Source organism: Crocodylus porosus, unplaced genomic scaffold, assembly GCF_001723895.1.
Source record: "Crocodylus porosus isolate Cpor-Errol unplaced genomic scaffold, CroPor_comp1, whole genome shotgun sequence".
Classification (NCBI taxonomy): Eukaryota; Metazoa; Chordata; order Crocodylia; family Crocodylidae; genus Crocodylus; species Crocodylus porosus.
Window position 1 is genome coordinate 120,636,397 of NW_017728943.1, and position 12,537 is coordinate 120,648,933.

The 12,537-nt window shown below is 39.8% G+C and overlaps 1 protein-coding gene across 1 annotated transcript in view; it reads left to right on the forward strand.

The window, feature by feature from the left end:
- The window catches only part of PPIL4 (peptidylprolyl isomerase like 4), a 33,453-nt gene that overhangs the window by 6,410 nt on the left and 14,506 nt on the right, over positions 1-12,537 (forward strand). Inside the window, exons 5-12 of the mRNA XM_019550099.1 lie at positions 1,905-2,047; positions 2,906-3,002; positions 4,356-4,472; positions 6,817-6,941; positions 7,537-7,603; positions 9,070-9,181; positions 10,496-10,592; positions 11,058-11,196. Coding sequence (XP_019405644.1) covers positions 1,905-2,047; positions 2,906-3,002; positions 4,356-4,472; positions 6,817-6,941; positions 7,537-7,603; positions 9,070-9,181; positions 10,496-10,592; positions 11,058-11,196 — 897 coding nt within the window. The remainder of the gene's footprint in view (positions 1-1,904; positions 2,048-2,905; positions 3,003-4,355; positions 4,473-6,816; positions 6,942-7,536; positions 7,604-9,069; positions 9,182-10,495; positions 10,593-11,057; positions 11,197-12,537) is intronic.

Consider the following 12,537-nt stretch of genomic DNA (forward strand, 5'->3'; position numbering starts at 1 on the left):
ATGCATGCTGTGCATGGGTAAATTTTCCAGCTACATTGCTGTAGTGGCACACTATACTGGGAGTGCGCCACTACTACAACGTAGCTGGTGATCACGGGTAGACCCACACGATCGCTACATCACCATAGCACACCATACAGCAACATAGCGCGACCAGTAGATGCAAGTCAAGTTACTGACACTGTGGGCGCATGTTCCTACTAGTCTGTGGAATGAAAGGTAAACCTCCTTTTATCAGTGTACTTTAAATGCATACCTGGAGTATGCACTCATGCAAACTTAATGTAAGCAGTGCTCACTAAGTATACTACTTTTAAGCACTGCTTACATCACTGACAAATACAGTTACTTACAGAATATTACAGTTAGCTTACAGTTAATGGGAGAGCAATTACATTGTAAAGTAGATAATGGGGCTTGAAAGTAGTTTTGCACTTATGTGGTTTATGGACTTAATATGCAAATAACGATATTTTACAGCATAAGCAATAGATGACAAATGGGACTGGCATGGTGTTATGCGGTTAAGTGAATTACTCACTTATCTGGTGCACAAAAACGTGGAGTACGCTAGTAAATAGATACTGATAAGGTGTCATCAGTTATTTTTTATTGAGCTTATAACTTTTTATTTTTAATAACCTTGCTTAACTTGGAGAATGAAATCATGCTTTATTACACGTGTTCTCCATCCCATTCACATATTAGTTTGTTATTGTAGAACTGCTCAGAGATGTTAGCTTGATAAAATGCTAATCATTATTTTTGGCCTCAAAATGACAGTGTAGTCTAACCCTTACATCTACATTATTTAAAAAAAAAATCAATCTTCACTTTTGATCTTATGAAAATCGGTCAGTTCCTCCTAGCTTCCATATCAGTGGAACTGATTTTTAATTGATAGCATTTGGTACCCTAAAATATTTCATTTGAGAGAGAAGTCATGGAGAGAAAATTATGTGGAGTTGGCGAAAAGAGACAGTATGACTCAGATTAGGTTAAAATACTGCAAATTAATTGCGCTTCTAGCCATAATAATGACAGAACAAGGACTAATGTTCTCAAGTTGTAGCAAGGGAAGTTTAGGTTAGATATTAGGAAGAACTTTCTCATGAGGAGGGCACTAACGCACTGGAACAGGTTACCAAGAGAGGTGGTGGAATCTCCATCCTTGGAGGTTTTTAAGACTGGCTAGACAAAGTCTCGGCTGGGATGATCTAGTCTAGGATGGTCCTGCTTTGAGCAGAGGGTCCTGAGGTCCCTTCCAAGCCTAATTTTATGTGATTTTATGATTCTCTAAGTATGTCCAGGTAAATACACCAATGAACCCAGACTTTCATTCTGATTGTAAAAGATGGGTATCATGGTTACATTTAATAATCAGACACCTGCTGTAATAAATGAAAGATGTGTTGTTGGTTTACATTCTCATAGTTATTCGACAAAACTGTGTCAGTTTACAGTAGTGCTCAGTGTTTTTGCCTCATGAGCCAAATGAGTGGGCTGGGGCTAGTCCATGGGGTGGGTGGGGCCTGCACACCTAGGTCTGACCCTGTGTGCTGGGATTGGGTCCTACACCACCCTGCATGCTGGATCTAGCATGCAGGAGAATAGTCTGCAGGCACCCTATGGACCTTTCGGGGAGCCCCTCAGGCCGGGGGCAAGAGACTGGAAGCTGGATCTGGCCCACGGGCCAGGAGTTGCGTACTCCTGGTTTATACCACTTGAGGGTCTAGACAGAAATTTTGGTATCTTAGCTGCAGCTGACGAGAGAAATAACAGTCTTGCACTGAGGTTAATAGGTATATTTTCAGTGACTTCAGTGAGTGCAGTACTGGCCCCAGTTTACAGCGTGGCTCTGTTTTAGTACTTGTGTAAGCAATTTTGTATCTTGTCTTTTTTAGTTTCTTGTTACCACCGGAGAAAACCTAGATTACCTTGATGGCGTACACACTGTGTTTGGAGAAGTAACAGAAGGCATAGATGTATTGATGAAAATAAATGAGACCTTTGTTGACAAGGAGTTTATTCCTTATCAGGATATTAGGTATGACTGGCTTTATCTGCTGCTTTAGAGGGTGCATTATGATATGCAAAAACTGGTTTCTTGATCCTTCTGGAAGCGAATTAATATAAAAACGCAAGATGTTTTATGACTGGTACGGAGAATGCTTCTTTATTCTAGTCCTAATAGTTGATATTATGTCACTATGTGTTTTAGAGGGATATAGGTCCTTCTGTGAAAGTGGGCATACCCACACTGAAGACGGATACAGGTATTTTATCAGTAGAAATATAGGTTGTAGGCCTAAAATCTACATTTTCATTCTAAAGCAGATTATGTTCATAGAGCCACATTGACACGTGAGTTTTCATGATTGGGCTTCCTGATGGGATGGAATTGTTATTTAGACCATACAAGATAATTTTATAATATTCTTAATCTCTATAATTACTTTAGGGGAGTTTATCACTTCAGGGGAGTTCAATTAAACTTTTTTTGACCCCATGTAACTAAAAATGCCTGTAACGTCTAAGTCTCCATTAGTAAAGTATGGGGAGGTAAGAGGTTAAGAAAGATTGAATTGATGGTGTTTCTAAGACTTAACTAGGTAAACTGTTAGTCTAGAAACAAGTGCCTTGGAAAATTAGCCCATATTAATAAAACCATTCATTTTACCAACAGGCTTTGCACATACCTCAATTAGCTTTACTAAAACAGTATTTCCAGCTAGTATTTATTAGCATAACTATATCCAGTGTTTACACTGTTAACCCAACAGTAATATATAAACATTTATAAGTATTACAAAGATTGTTTTGTTGTTAATCATTTTAAGAGTGAGCCATGCTCTTTGGTACTTAAATAAAATCTGTTAATACTTGGTTTTAAATTTATCATTAGGATAAATCATACAGTGATTTTAGATGATCCATTTGATGACCCACCTGGTTTGATGATTCCTGATCGCTCTCCAGAGCCCACTAAGGAACAGCTGAATGTGAGTATTCTTAACAGCTTTAGGTGTTGGAAGGGAATATTTGGGCTGAATTTATTGCAGGCTAGATCCACCCAAAGTATTTGTGTGTGAGAGTATCCAAATGATTTAAATGAGGCTATCCAGGCTTCTTCTTTTTTTTTTTTTTTTTTTGCAAAATAATACAAAGCTTATTCTTTTTTTCTCTCTTAAGGAAGAACTCTTATCAGCATTTTGGTATAAGAAAATAGTTTTAATTGGAGAGTACTGCTTATACCAGCAGGCATACTTATGTGTTTTTGTCTGCATTTCAATGGAAGATGTTTCCTAAGAATAGTTCAACTTATAACTAATTTAAATGATTCTGTTCTGCAGTTATTAGAGCTGCTATATGGAATTTACTGTTTGTGGGGAAAGAATGTTTCAAGAGCAGGAACATTATTTTTTTTCAGTCTTAACAAGTAGCATGGTGATTTTTGTTTTAGTACTCAACTGGAATAGAAGGATAACAAAGATGGTATATTTGCATTCCCTATTTCTACATAAGGGGTTTGGTAGTCCAATGCTTACCATGCTAACACTTGAAAGTTTTTTATAGTGAGAGACACTTGGGGAGGAAACAGAGGGATAAACCTCTAGCTCTATTGAAGTATTTTTAACTGGGAAGTTCAGAAAAAGTAACTACTTAGTTTTAAATATGTTTACATGTGGAGGCTTGACTAGATGCACTAGTAGAAAACAGACTTCCTGTCTTTGAACTGTCTAGCACAGGAGTGGGCAAAATGACAGATCATCACAGTGGCCAAATTACATTTCCCAGCAGCCCTTGCCCGTGTTGCTATGACCAGTTTCGATGGGGTTACCAGGAGCAGTGGGGCTGTGACAGTGTAGGGCCAGCATTTCCATGGAGACCTGCCCAAACAGCGCTGGCAGGGTGTGTGTCTGGGCAAGGAGCTGCTCTGGAGCCGAAACTGGATCTTGCAGCAGTGACAGCATGGTCTGGAGTCTGCTGCCCTCATGCAGGCAGGGCTGCTGGGAAATGGAGTCCACATTTCTAATACTGCTTTACTTACTTCATTTTAAGGAAGTGTATCCCTCTTTCCTAAAAATATTTTAGTAAAATGAGTTGGCATGTGTACTTTGGGGAAGAAGTATGAGATACTTAGGTGAACGGTGTTAGAACATCTAACTGAATCTAGCCCAGACCGACTGAAACTCATTACTGTACTAAGTAAAGGCAGTTTCCTTGTCTCTGTCAATCTTGACTCAGTTCTTCAGTATGTATTTCTTACTTCTACCTCAAAATACAGTCAAAAGGATAAAGCTAGGTCAGGGTTCAGTGGTATTAAAGTGCTGTTTCATTTTTCAATTTTTCAGAGTGGTAGAATAGGAGCAGATGAAGAAATTGATGATTTCAAAGGAAGATCTGCTGATGAAGTGGAAGAAATTCAAGCAGAGAAAGAAGCAAAAACTCAAGCCATTCTTCTGGAAATGGTAAACCTCTCCCTTTTTTTGCCTTATCAGAGAGAATGTTTCCTTGTGTGCATATGTACTATACACACCATGTTGCCTTTAATTTGCTTAGAGATGTGAGCATCATCCATCATCAGATTTTGATACCAGGGACCCCTGAGTGAATTAAAGAAATCAAGTATGGGAATTTGGTTGTTCATTGTTAAGATATTTCTCAATAAGACTGATGCCATCTTGGTTCTAAACTAAGGACTAAAAGAAGATAAGGGTTTGGTAGAGTTTGCTAGAAAAGCTTGTCCCATTTTATACCTTTATTCTACTAAATAGTTTTTTTCTTTGTTATTGAAGATTTTCAGCATGTTTGGGGGAGGGTTTAACATAAAATAATTTTTCAGATTCAAATAGTGGAATTGCAGATACAGAGGAGAGCAGTGAGGTTTCTTCCCGCTTATAGAATTAGAACAAAAAATAAAATGAGCTAACTTAAGAACAGCATGCAATATTGTTAATTTGATTTGCGTATGGTAGCAAAGTTTCAAGGCCATATAAATGGAAGTAGCTGTGTGTTTTTGTTTTGTTTTGTTTTTTAAATTGCTGGTGGTAGGCATTTAATGTCAGATAAATGTATAGCAGAGATTGATCTCATGGTGCAGCCAGGATGGGCCCCTATCCTGCAGAAGGATGAATGAGTGTTGAGTCTTTCAGTTCTGTAGCATGTAGCTCTATGACTACTGATACGTTTTTACGATCAGAGCAAACAAGGTTAAGTTTGTGAATTATTAGCTTAGTAGTCCACGCAGTGATTCTCAATGGGTACATCTATACATGCGCTGTACTGCAGAGTAGACTAATTAGCTCTGCAGACAAGAGACACTGTCTGCACTTGTTTCAGTATTAGGGTGCAGTAAACTAATAACTATGGTGTAACAGTATGTCGGAGATAGTAAAATCTTACAGCAGAGTAACTAACTGCACTGAAATGTGTGTGTAAACACTGACCAGGAGCATAAATTGCTGCTGGTCAGCCCAGCCAGCTGGAAGCCTGATCTGCTCTGGCTCAAATTGCTACTGTCCTGGATGAACGTGTAGACGCTGTGCCGAGGAGCAGTTTAATCTGGCTTGAACTGCTCTGGGGTTTATTGCTTAGCGTTAATTGCAGATGTAGATGTACCCTGTGTCGAGCGATGCATATTTTAGGGAGCAATACCTATAGGGTGCAGGACAAAATAGATTATATGATCTATTTTCCATCACTAATTTAAATACCAAAATAAGAAAAGTATCTGACTTTGAATGGCCTTTGAATGGCCAGCATGCATTTATACCTGAGCTAAAAGGGAGTAGCTTTCACTATATTTGTGGACTCCTGTGGATGTGGCAAGACTTCTTAACCCTTCTGTCACTATGACCTTCAGAGAGTGAAAGGACTTGTCCTAAAGGCATGCTTACAGACAGGATTGAGAATAAGAACCCTACAATTTCCTAGTCTCCTGTTTTAACCAAGTGACAGTTCTGTTTGCAGAAAATATTCTTTTTAAGACTTCATAATGATTTACAGACATTTTTCCAGATTGCTATTGATTGAGTCTTGGAAGCATGTTTAAAATTTTCTAAAACCAGGGGTTAGTAACTGCATGAAATCTGGTCCGCAAACCTAGGGGATTTATGCTGCATTTTGGTAGGGGGAAGGTGTTTTGTGACATGGCGGTCGATCACTGGGGAAAAGCGGGGGCAGCAGCACTGAGGGAGGCAGGCAGAATATGTGTGACTGTGGCAGTGCAAACTGTGTTGAAAGCAGCCCATGCTTGGCGCTAAGATCTATTAAAGCAACCTCCCTACTCCAAAATGTTGCCAGCCCCTGCAGGACTGGTCCTGGCTGCAGAGGATGGTTATGGAGTCCCCTAAAAGATGTTGTGATCCCTGTCCTGCCCTGCTGATCTCTTGGGCCACTGCCTTGTATTTGTCTGCTGTGCCTTGATGTCTAGATGAGATATGGGAGGCTTCCCTCAGTGAAACACCAAGGCCTTACTTTGGTCTGTATGTCTCATTCATCCCTAGGTGACCTCCTTTGGGTCCTGATCCCCATTTGAGCAAGATGCTTCTGGCCTTTCCCTTGTCCATGGGCTCCTGGCACTGCCTCACTTGCCTTTGTGCCTCAGGGCTTGTCATCCCTTAACTGTGTCCCTCTAGGCCTTGACTGCCTTAAGGGCTCTGTGCACTCTGAGTCAGATCACTTTTTCCTCTCTGTCTTCTCTGCTACACCCTGGTCCAGGTATTTTGTGCTATGAATGTACTTAAGGCAGTGAAATGCAGGAAGCTCTGTGTAAAATGAATGGCAAAGCTTTCTTTTTTGTTTGTGCTATAGGTGGGAGACTTACCAGATGCAAATATCAAGCCACCAGAAAATGTGCTGTTTGTCTGTAAACTAAATCCTGTGACCACAGATGAAGACCTGGAGATAATATTCACACGGTTTGGGCCCATTAAAAGGTAATCACTGCAGAACTGTTCGTTTTAAATTATTAGTTCCTAAAGGAAAACCAAGCAGTGTAAACAGTCTCCTTTAGACTTCACTTATCATCACTTATTCTGGTTCTCTCTGGAAAGGCACCTTGACTCCCTTTTATGTCATGTGGCAGTGGACTGCTGGCTGACATGGTGGGGGTATTTTGGCCCAAAGTTGCCAGACTGTCACATGACTTATTTTTACACACTCAGCAGGAATTTAGAAAGTGAATCTAATATATTTGATTTGGCTTAACTTAGTTAAATGTTCTTTGATTGTTCATAGTTTAATGTACTTCCTCTGTTTATGGTGGAATAGATTGTTTTATACCGAGTCCTTGTTTTAAAAATGTCAGACATAATCCTAAAGCCCATGTGATTTTGCATAATTGTTGCTTACCAAAGCAGTTCAATTTTAGTCACTCATCAAAATCATAGAGGTACCTGTGTGAGTAAAGCTTATAGGATCATCACAAAAGATATCTCATTAAACTGGCAGCAACCATTTAAAATTGTTGTTGCACACACTTGCTTTCAAACTGAAAAGTGTTGACATTTTCGTTTTGTGCCAATTCTTTAGCTGTGAAGTGATTCGAGACTGGAAGACAGGTGAATCGCTTTGTTATGCTTTCATTGAGTTTGAAAAGGTATGTTCTTGTGCATTTTGTGAGTAAATTTTGCTTATAAAAATACTCATACAATATGTTTATGTTATCTCCTCATACTTTCTCCACATTGGATGGAATGGCAGTGTGCAATATTGTCAGGTGTATGTCGGGTAAGGTTTTCATTTGATTGTGGCCTGTGGAGGATGCAGTTTTAGCTCAGCAAAGAAATTAAGTGCGTGCCTATGTACATCTTTATTCAGCAGATAATTTAAGAACATTTTGTTTTTGGAGCCAGTGGGACTTAAGCGTTTTCCTGAATGAAAAAATGGAACGATAAACAATGCAAGAAGAAAGTAAAAGATAAAGAACTGGGAAGGAAGATGAAGGATAATTGCACAGATGATGTTCTAGTGTAGGGGTGCTGAAACAAATGCGGCCCAAACAGCCTTGGAATCCAGCCCACTGAACTTCCCACGAGTTGTGAAATTTGACTGTGGGGAAAGCAGTGGCAGTTAATATTGCCACCCCCCTGTCAAAATCCTAAACCCATGTGGTAGAACAAAGCTGGGCCATGCCCCTTTCCCTCCCTGCAACTGGGTTAGGGCCACGCTCCCATCACCCCCCGCCCCCACCCACTGTGGGACTGGACCATTGCCCCTTCCCTCCTCCCAGCCAGGTTGGGGCTGGGCCATGCCTGTCCCCTGCCCCTCCCCCTTCACGTCTGGTTCATGAGTGGGCCATGGCCCCTTCCCCTCTTCCTGGCCAGTTTGGGGCTGTGCATCAGGACCGAGCCAAACCCCCTTCCCTCATGGAGCTGGATCAGGGTTGGGTTGCCCCCCACCTCCTTTCACACGACCGGATGGGGCCATGTAGCACCTGCTCCAGGCACTGGATTGGGACCACCAGCTGGATCCAGTCTGTGGAGGGACTTGGCCCTGTCTATCTGGCCCACTGGTCAAAAAGGTTGAGTACCACTATTATAGTGTCTATAACTGGCAGCAACTTTTACCAGTTACCAAGTAATAGCATGCTGTCCTTGGTATGTGATTTGAGCAGTAAATATTGTTCTGAAGGTGTAAATCTTTTTTGGGTATTGTTATTCTGTAACCTGCAGGAAGGTGGTATGACTGAAATGGAAGAGTATATCAGACCCATTCATCTAACTGAGTTATACTCTTTAATAAATCAGTTGTCTTAATTTCTCTGAACATAACACACAACAGTTATATACATTTATGCCAGTATAGATTGTTCTAAAAGTGGAACATTTGCACTGAGTTGACACAAGGTGTCATCATACTTAAAAAGAGAGATGCAAAGAGTTCTGTAATTTAGCTCATTCTAGAAACAGAAATATGTATTTTCACCCATTTGTGGCTTATTTATTAGGCATCTCTGTGCCGATATTGGATTTAAACTTTGGATTTAAACATTGATTTCTTAGGAATAATTTTATACGTTTTAATAAATCTTGACTTAAAATTTTCTGGAAATATCAATATCAGGAGGAAGACTGTGAGAAAGCATACTTCAAAATGGATAATGTGCTCATAGACGACCGGAGGATACACGTGGATTTTAGCCAGTCTGTTGCAAAGGTGAAATGGAAAGGAAAAGGTAGCTTTATTTGTCACTCTTTTTTATTTTTGCACTTCCTTCACACGCTAAGCTAGTGAATAGGGCTTCTAAACTAGAATTGTTGTGTAGCCTAAGCAGTTCTGCTACAAATTTTATTGTCTTTTAAGGGAATAGAATAGTGTTACTGGCTGCACGTGATAATTAAGCAGACTGCTAAATCAGCTATATTTTTCCTTCGTAATAGGGGGCATAAAGGTTTACCCAAGGTTTAAAAGGGTTCCTTTAGGATATTCTTTATTAGCTGCATGGAACTGCAGTTCAGTCTTCCTTTTAGGTTTCTGTCGTTTTCTCAGTGCACAATTATAATTGCAGGATTAAAACTGAGACTGTCTCCACCATGCCCTGGTGCTCTTGGGGAAGGATGCTTTCACGTATGCCCCATCCATCTGCTTCTGTTCGCATGTGTCAAACCTGGAAATGCAGCAGAGAATCTACCTGGGTGTGCTGTCACAGCTGCTCTCAAGTATGCTGGCAACAGAGGTCTCGGAAGGCACCCACAGAATGGCTTTGCTGGTATATGTCTGGGTTTGCTGTGTGCAAGCAGAAGGAGATGGGTAGGGCCTGATTAAGAGAATCAGCATCTCTGAGAGTACCGAGAAACACAGTACAGACATACCTTGCAGTGTGTTGACATTTAATACTCCTGTTTGCAGTACCAGCCAACACCATAAGATGGCAGCAGCTAATTTTAAAGTAAATGTGGGAAGTATGAAAAATGAAATCCACTGTGCACCTCTGTAAATATAAACTCATGAAAAGGATTTTAAAAGTATGCATCTGTAGCGGGATTCTCTCCCCCCACAGTATCTCTTCCTTCAGGTGTCAAAATGGAGCAATAAGTTGTTTAATTCTGAAAATAGGAATTTAAGCTTTAAGTAGATCAATCTAGGACTGGCTCCAGCCCTTTAAAAAAGAAAAAAAAAGGAAAAACAGAACCAATTGCCACATTGTGTCCTGTGATCTTGCCAATGTTCTGCATCCAGTGGGAAGGAGTAGCAAGGAAACAATGGCTTGGTCAGATCTTCTCTGGCATACAGAACTAGGAAAAGAAGAAAAATTGTGGCCTGATCACTCCTGTGTTGCAGTTGGTTTGGTCATCCAAATTGCAAGGCCATTTCTGGAGCTGGCAACTTCTGTATGTTCTTTTAAAGTAATGATGAAAGTTGGGGAAGCCGTAGCCATAAAGTAAACAGAGGGCAGTTTTTCCATGGAATGTGTGTTGTATGCCTGTGGCTCTTCTGGCTTTGTAAGGGGGAGATGAATGTATGACTGATGCTGTTTTCTTCTGAGCAGGTGGGAAATATACTAAAGATGATTTTAAAGAATATGAAAAGGAATCTGATAAACCTTCCAAGTTATCTCTGAAAGAGAAAGCTAAACCAAAGCAAGAGTATCCTTACCTATTCCTTCACCTGCATGACACCTTTACCTGTAATGTAATAGGCTTCCAACTAGGCATAATGAAAACAAAAAAATTACACTTTCTCTAATTTTTCAAGCAAATGTTTTGGCTTCTGCTAGATTGGAATGAAATGTTTTTGCCTTGTTCATTTGCTGTCTTGGAAAAAATACCATCAGGTCATAATGGGGTGTTTTACATTCAGATGACACAAATGTTAACAACCTTCCTGCTGCAGAGTAATGCATTCTAAGCAGAGTTCAGCTAACTTTACTCTTGGCAACTTCAATATCTTGTTTATATATGTGTTGTTTTTCATTTTAAAGAAAATATTGGCCCTCGAAATGTTTACACCTGTGGTCAAGGGTGGGTACAGTTGCTTTGTGAGCGTTTCCTGTTTTTAACATATATTAATACCAAATTAGTGCTGGTATGGTCCTTAACTACTTGCTGTAGTTCCAAGTACAATCTTATGCTGGATGAACAAGAAGAGGAATCTAAAGCTAGTCACTCACACTCGGGCAAAAAGCACAAGAAGAAGAAGCACCGGCATTCTGATGCTGAAGAGGACAATAAGCGGACCAAAAAATCCAAGGTACTGAACTGTCATCCTTGTGCTGGGAACTTAATTTGATATTGATCATAAAAGGTTTCCTGCTCTTAATAATTGCCCAAAAAGAAGAGTTGATTCTGTCCCTGAGGACCTTAACTGCCAAGTCCCTTAAGTGGAATATTTTTGAATGAAGAACAAGCTCTGGACTATCTGAGACTACCCAGATAGTCTTTAGTTTCCATGATTTGGCATGGATACAGTGAGAAGGCAACTTCTCTTCTAAGTAGCAGTGTTTCAGCACTGAATATTTTATTTGCATGTTACAAATGATAAATTAGTATAATTTTAACCATATTTTCATGGGTGTAAAATATTTTTCATGTACTTGCTGGAATAATGCATGTGAATTTCTGTTTTGGGGGCTCAGAAACTGAGTCCACTTAACGATTTTTACTCAACTTTTAGGTGACTCAGAGGCATAAATGTGTAACATCTCTGTTCCTGTAGCATTCTAAATTTGCATAAGATGACTTTGGGTTTTATATTATAAAAGTGAGTAATTGTTACCATTTAGGGGCATCCCCTCTCTTTACTTGTTCTAGTGGTTTAGGGTGAAATTTTATTTAAAATGTAGTCTTGTAGGTTTTGTTTTTTTTTATTTCTTTCTGTAATGTAATTCATGCAAAAACATAGTTGATTAGCATTGTTTTTTTAAATGTGTTGTGCTGTGGAGTTTATGGCAGACTTCATAAGCCTTAAGCACGATTGGTTTGGTAATATCTTTTACTGGGCTAATTGTATAGTTGGACGTGTTTGGGCACAAAATGCCCTTCCTCAGGTCTGGAAAAGAAGCAGATACCACTTTAACCAAATGCTGTTTATAGCTATGATTTTTTTTTCCTTCAATTCCATTGTGTAAATGAAAATAGTTCAGTGATTCTCAAGTAGGGTGCTGTGAGATCCTTTCAAGGGTGTTGCAGGGTCCTGCACAATTGTTAGGTGTGCAAACATGATTCACAAAACTCAGATTCCAGGAAGGAATTCATGATGTTAAAAACATTCAGACCTGTTGTGGTCTTCGTAAGTTCTTTGCAACAGAAAAAATTCTCTGTTTTTCTGTAGGCAAAAAAAGATTGAAAACTGAAAGTTGGCATTTTCCAAGAGATGCCTTAAGTCTAACAAGGGATGCTTTGAGGTTAAAAAAAAAGTTGAGAACCACTGAAATAGTGACTTGAAGGACAGTAAACTTGTGAAACAAAGAGAAGCTACCAGGAGTAGCTGCTAACATACTAAAGTTGAAACAGAAAAACCTACCCTATTTCTTGAATCCAAAACAAGCTTTTCCCCCCAGTTAACAGGGGTGGGGAATGAGGGGGGAAGCCT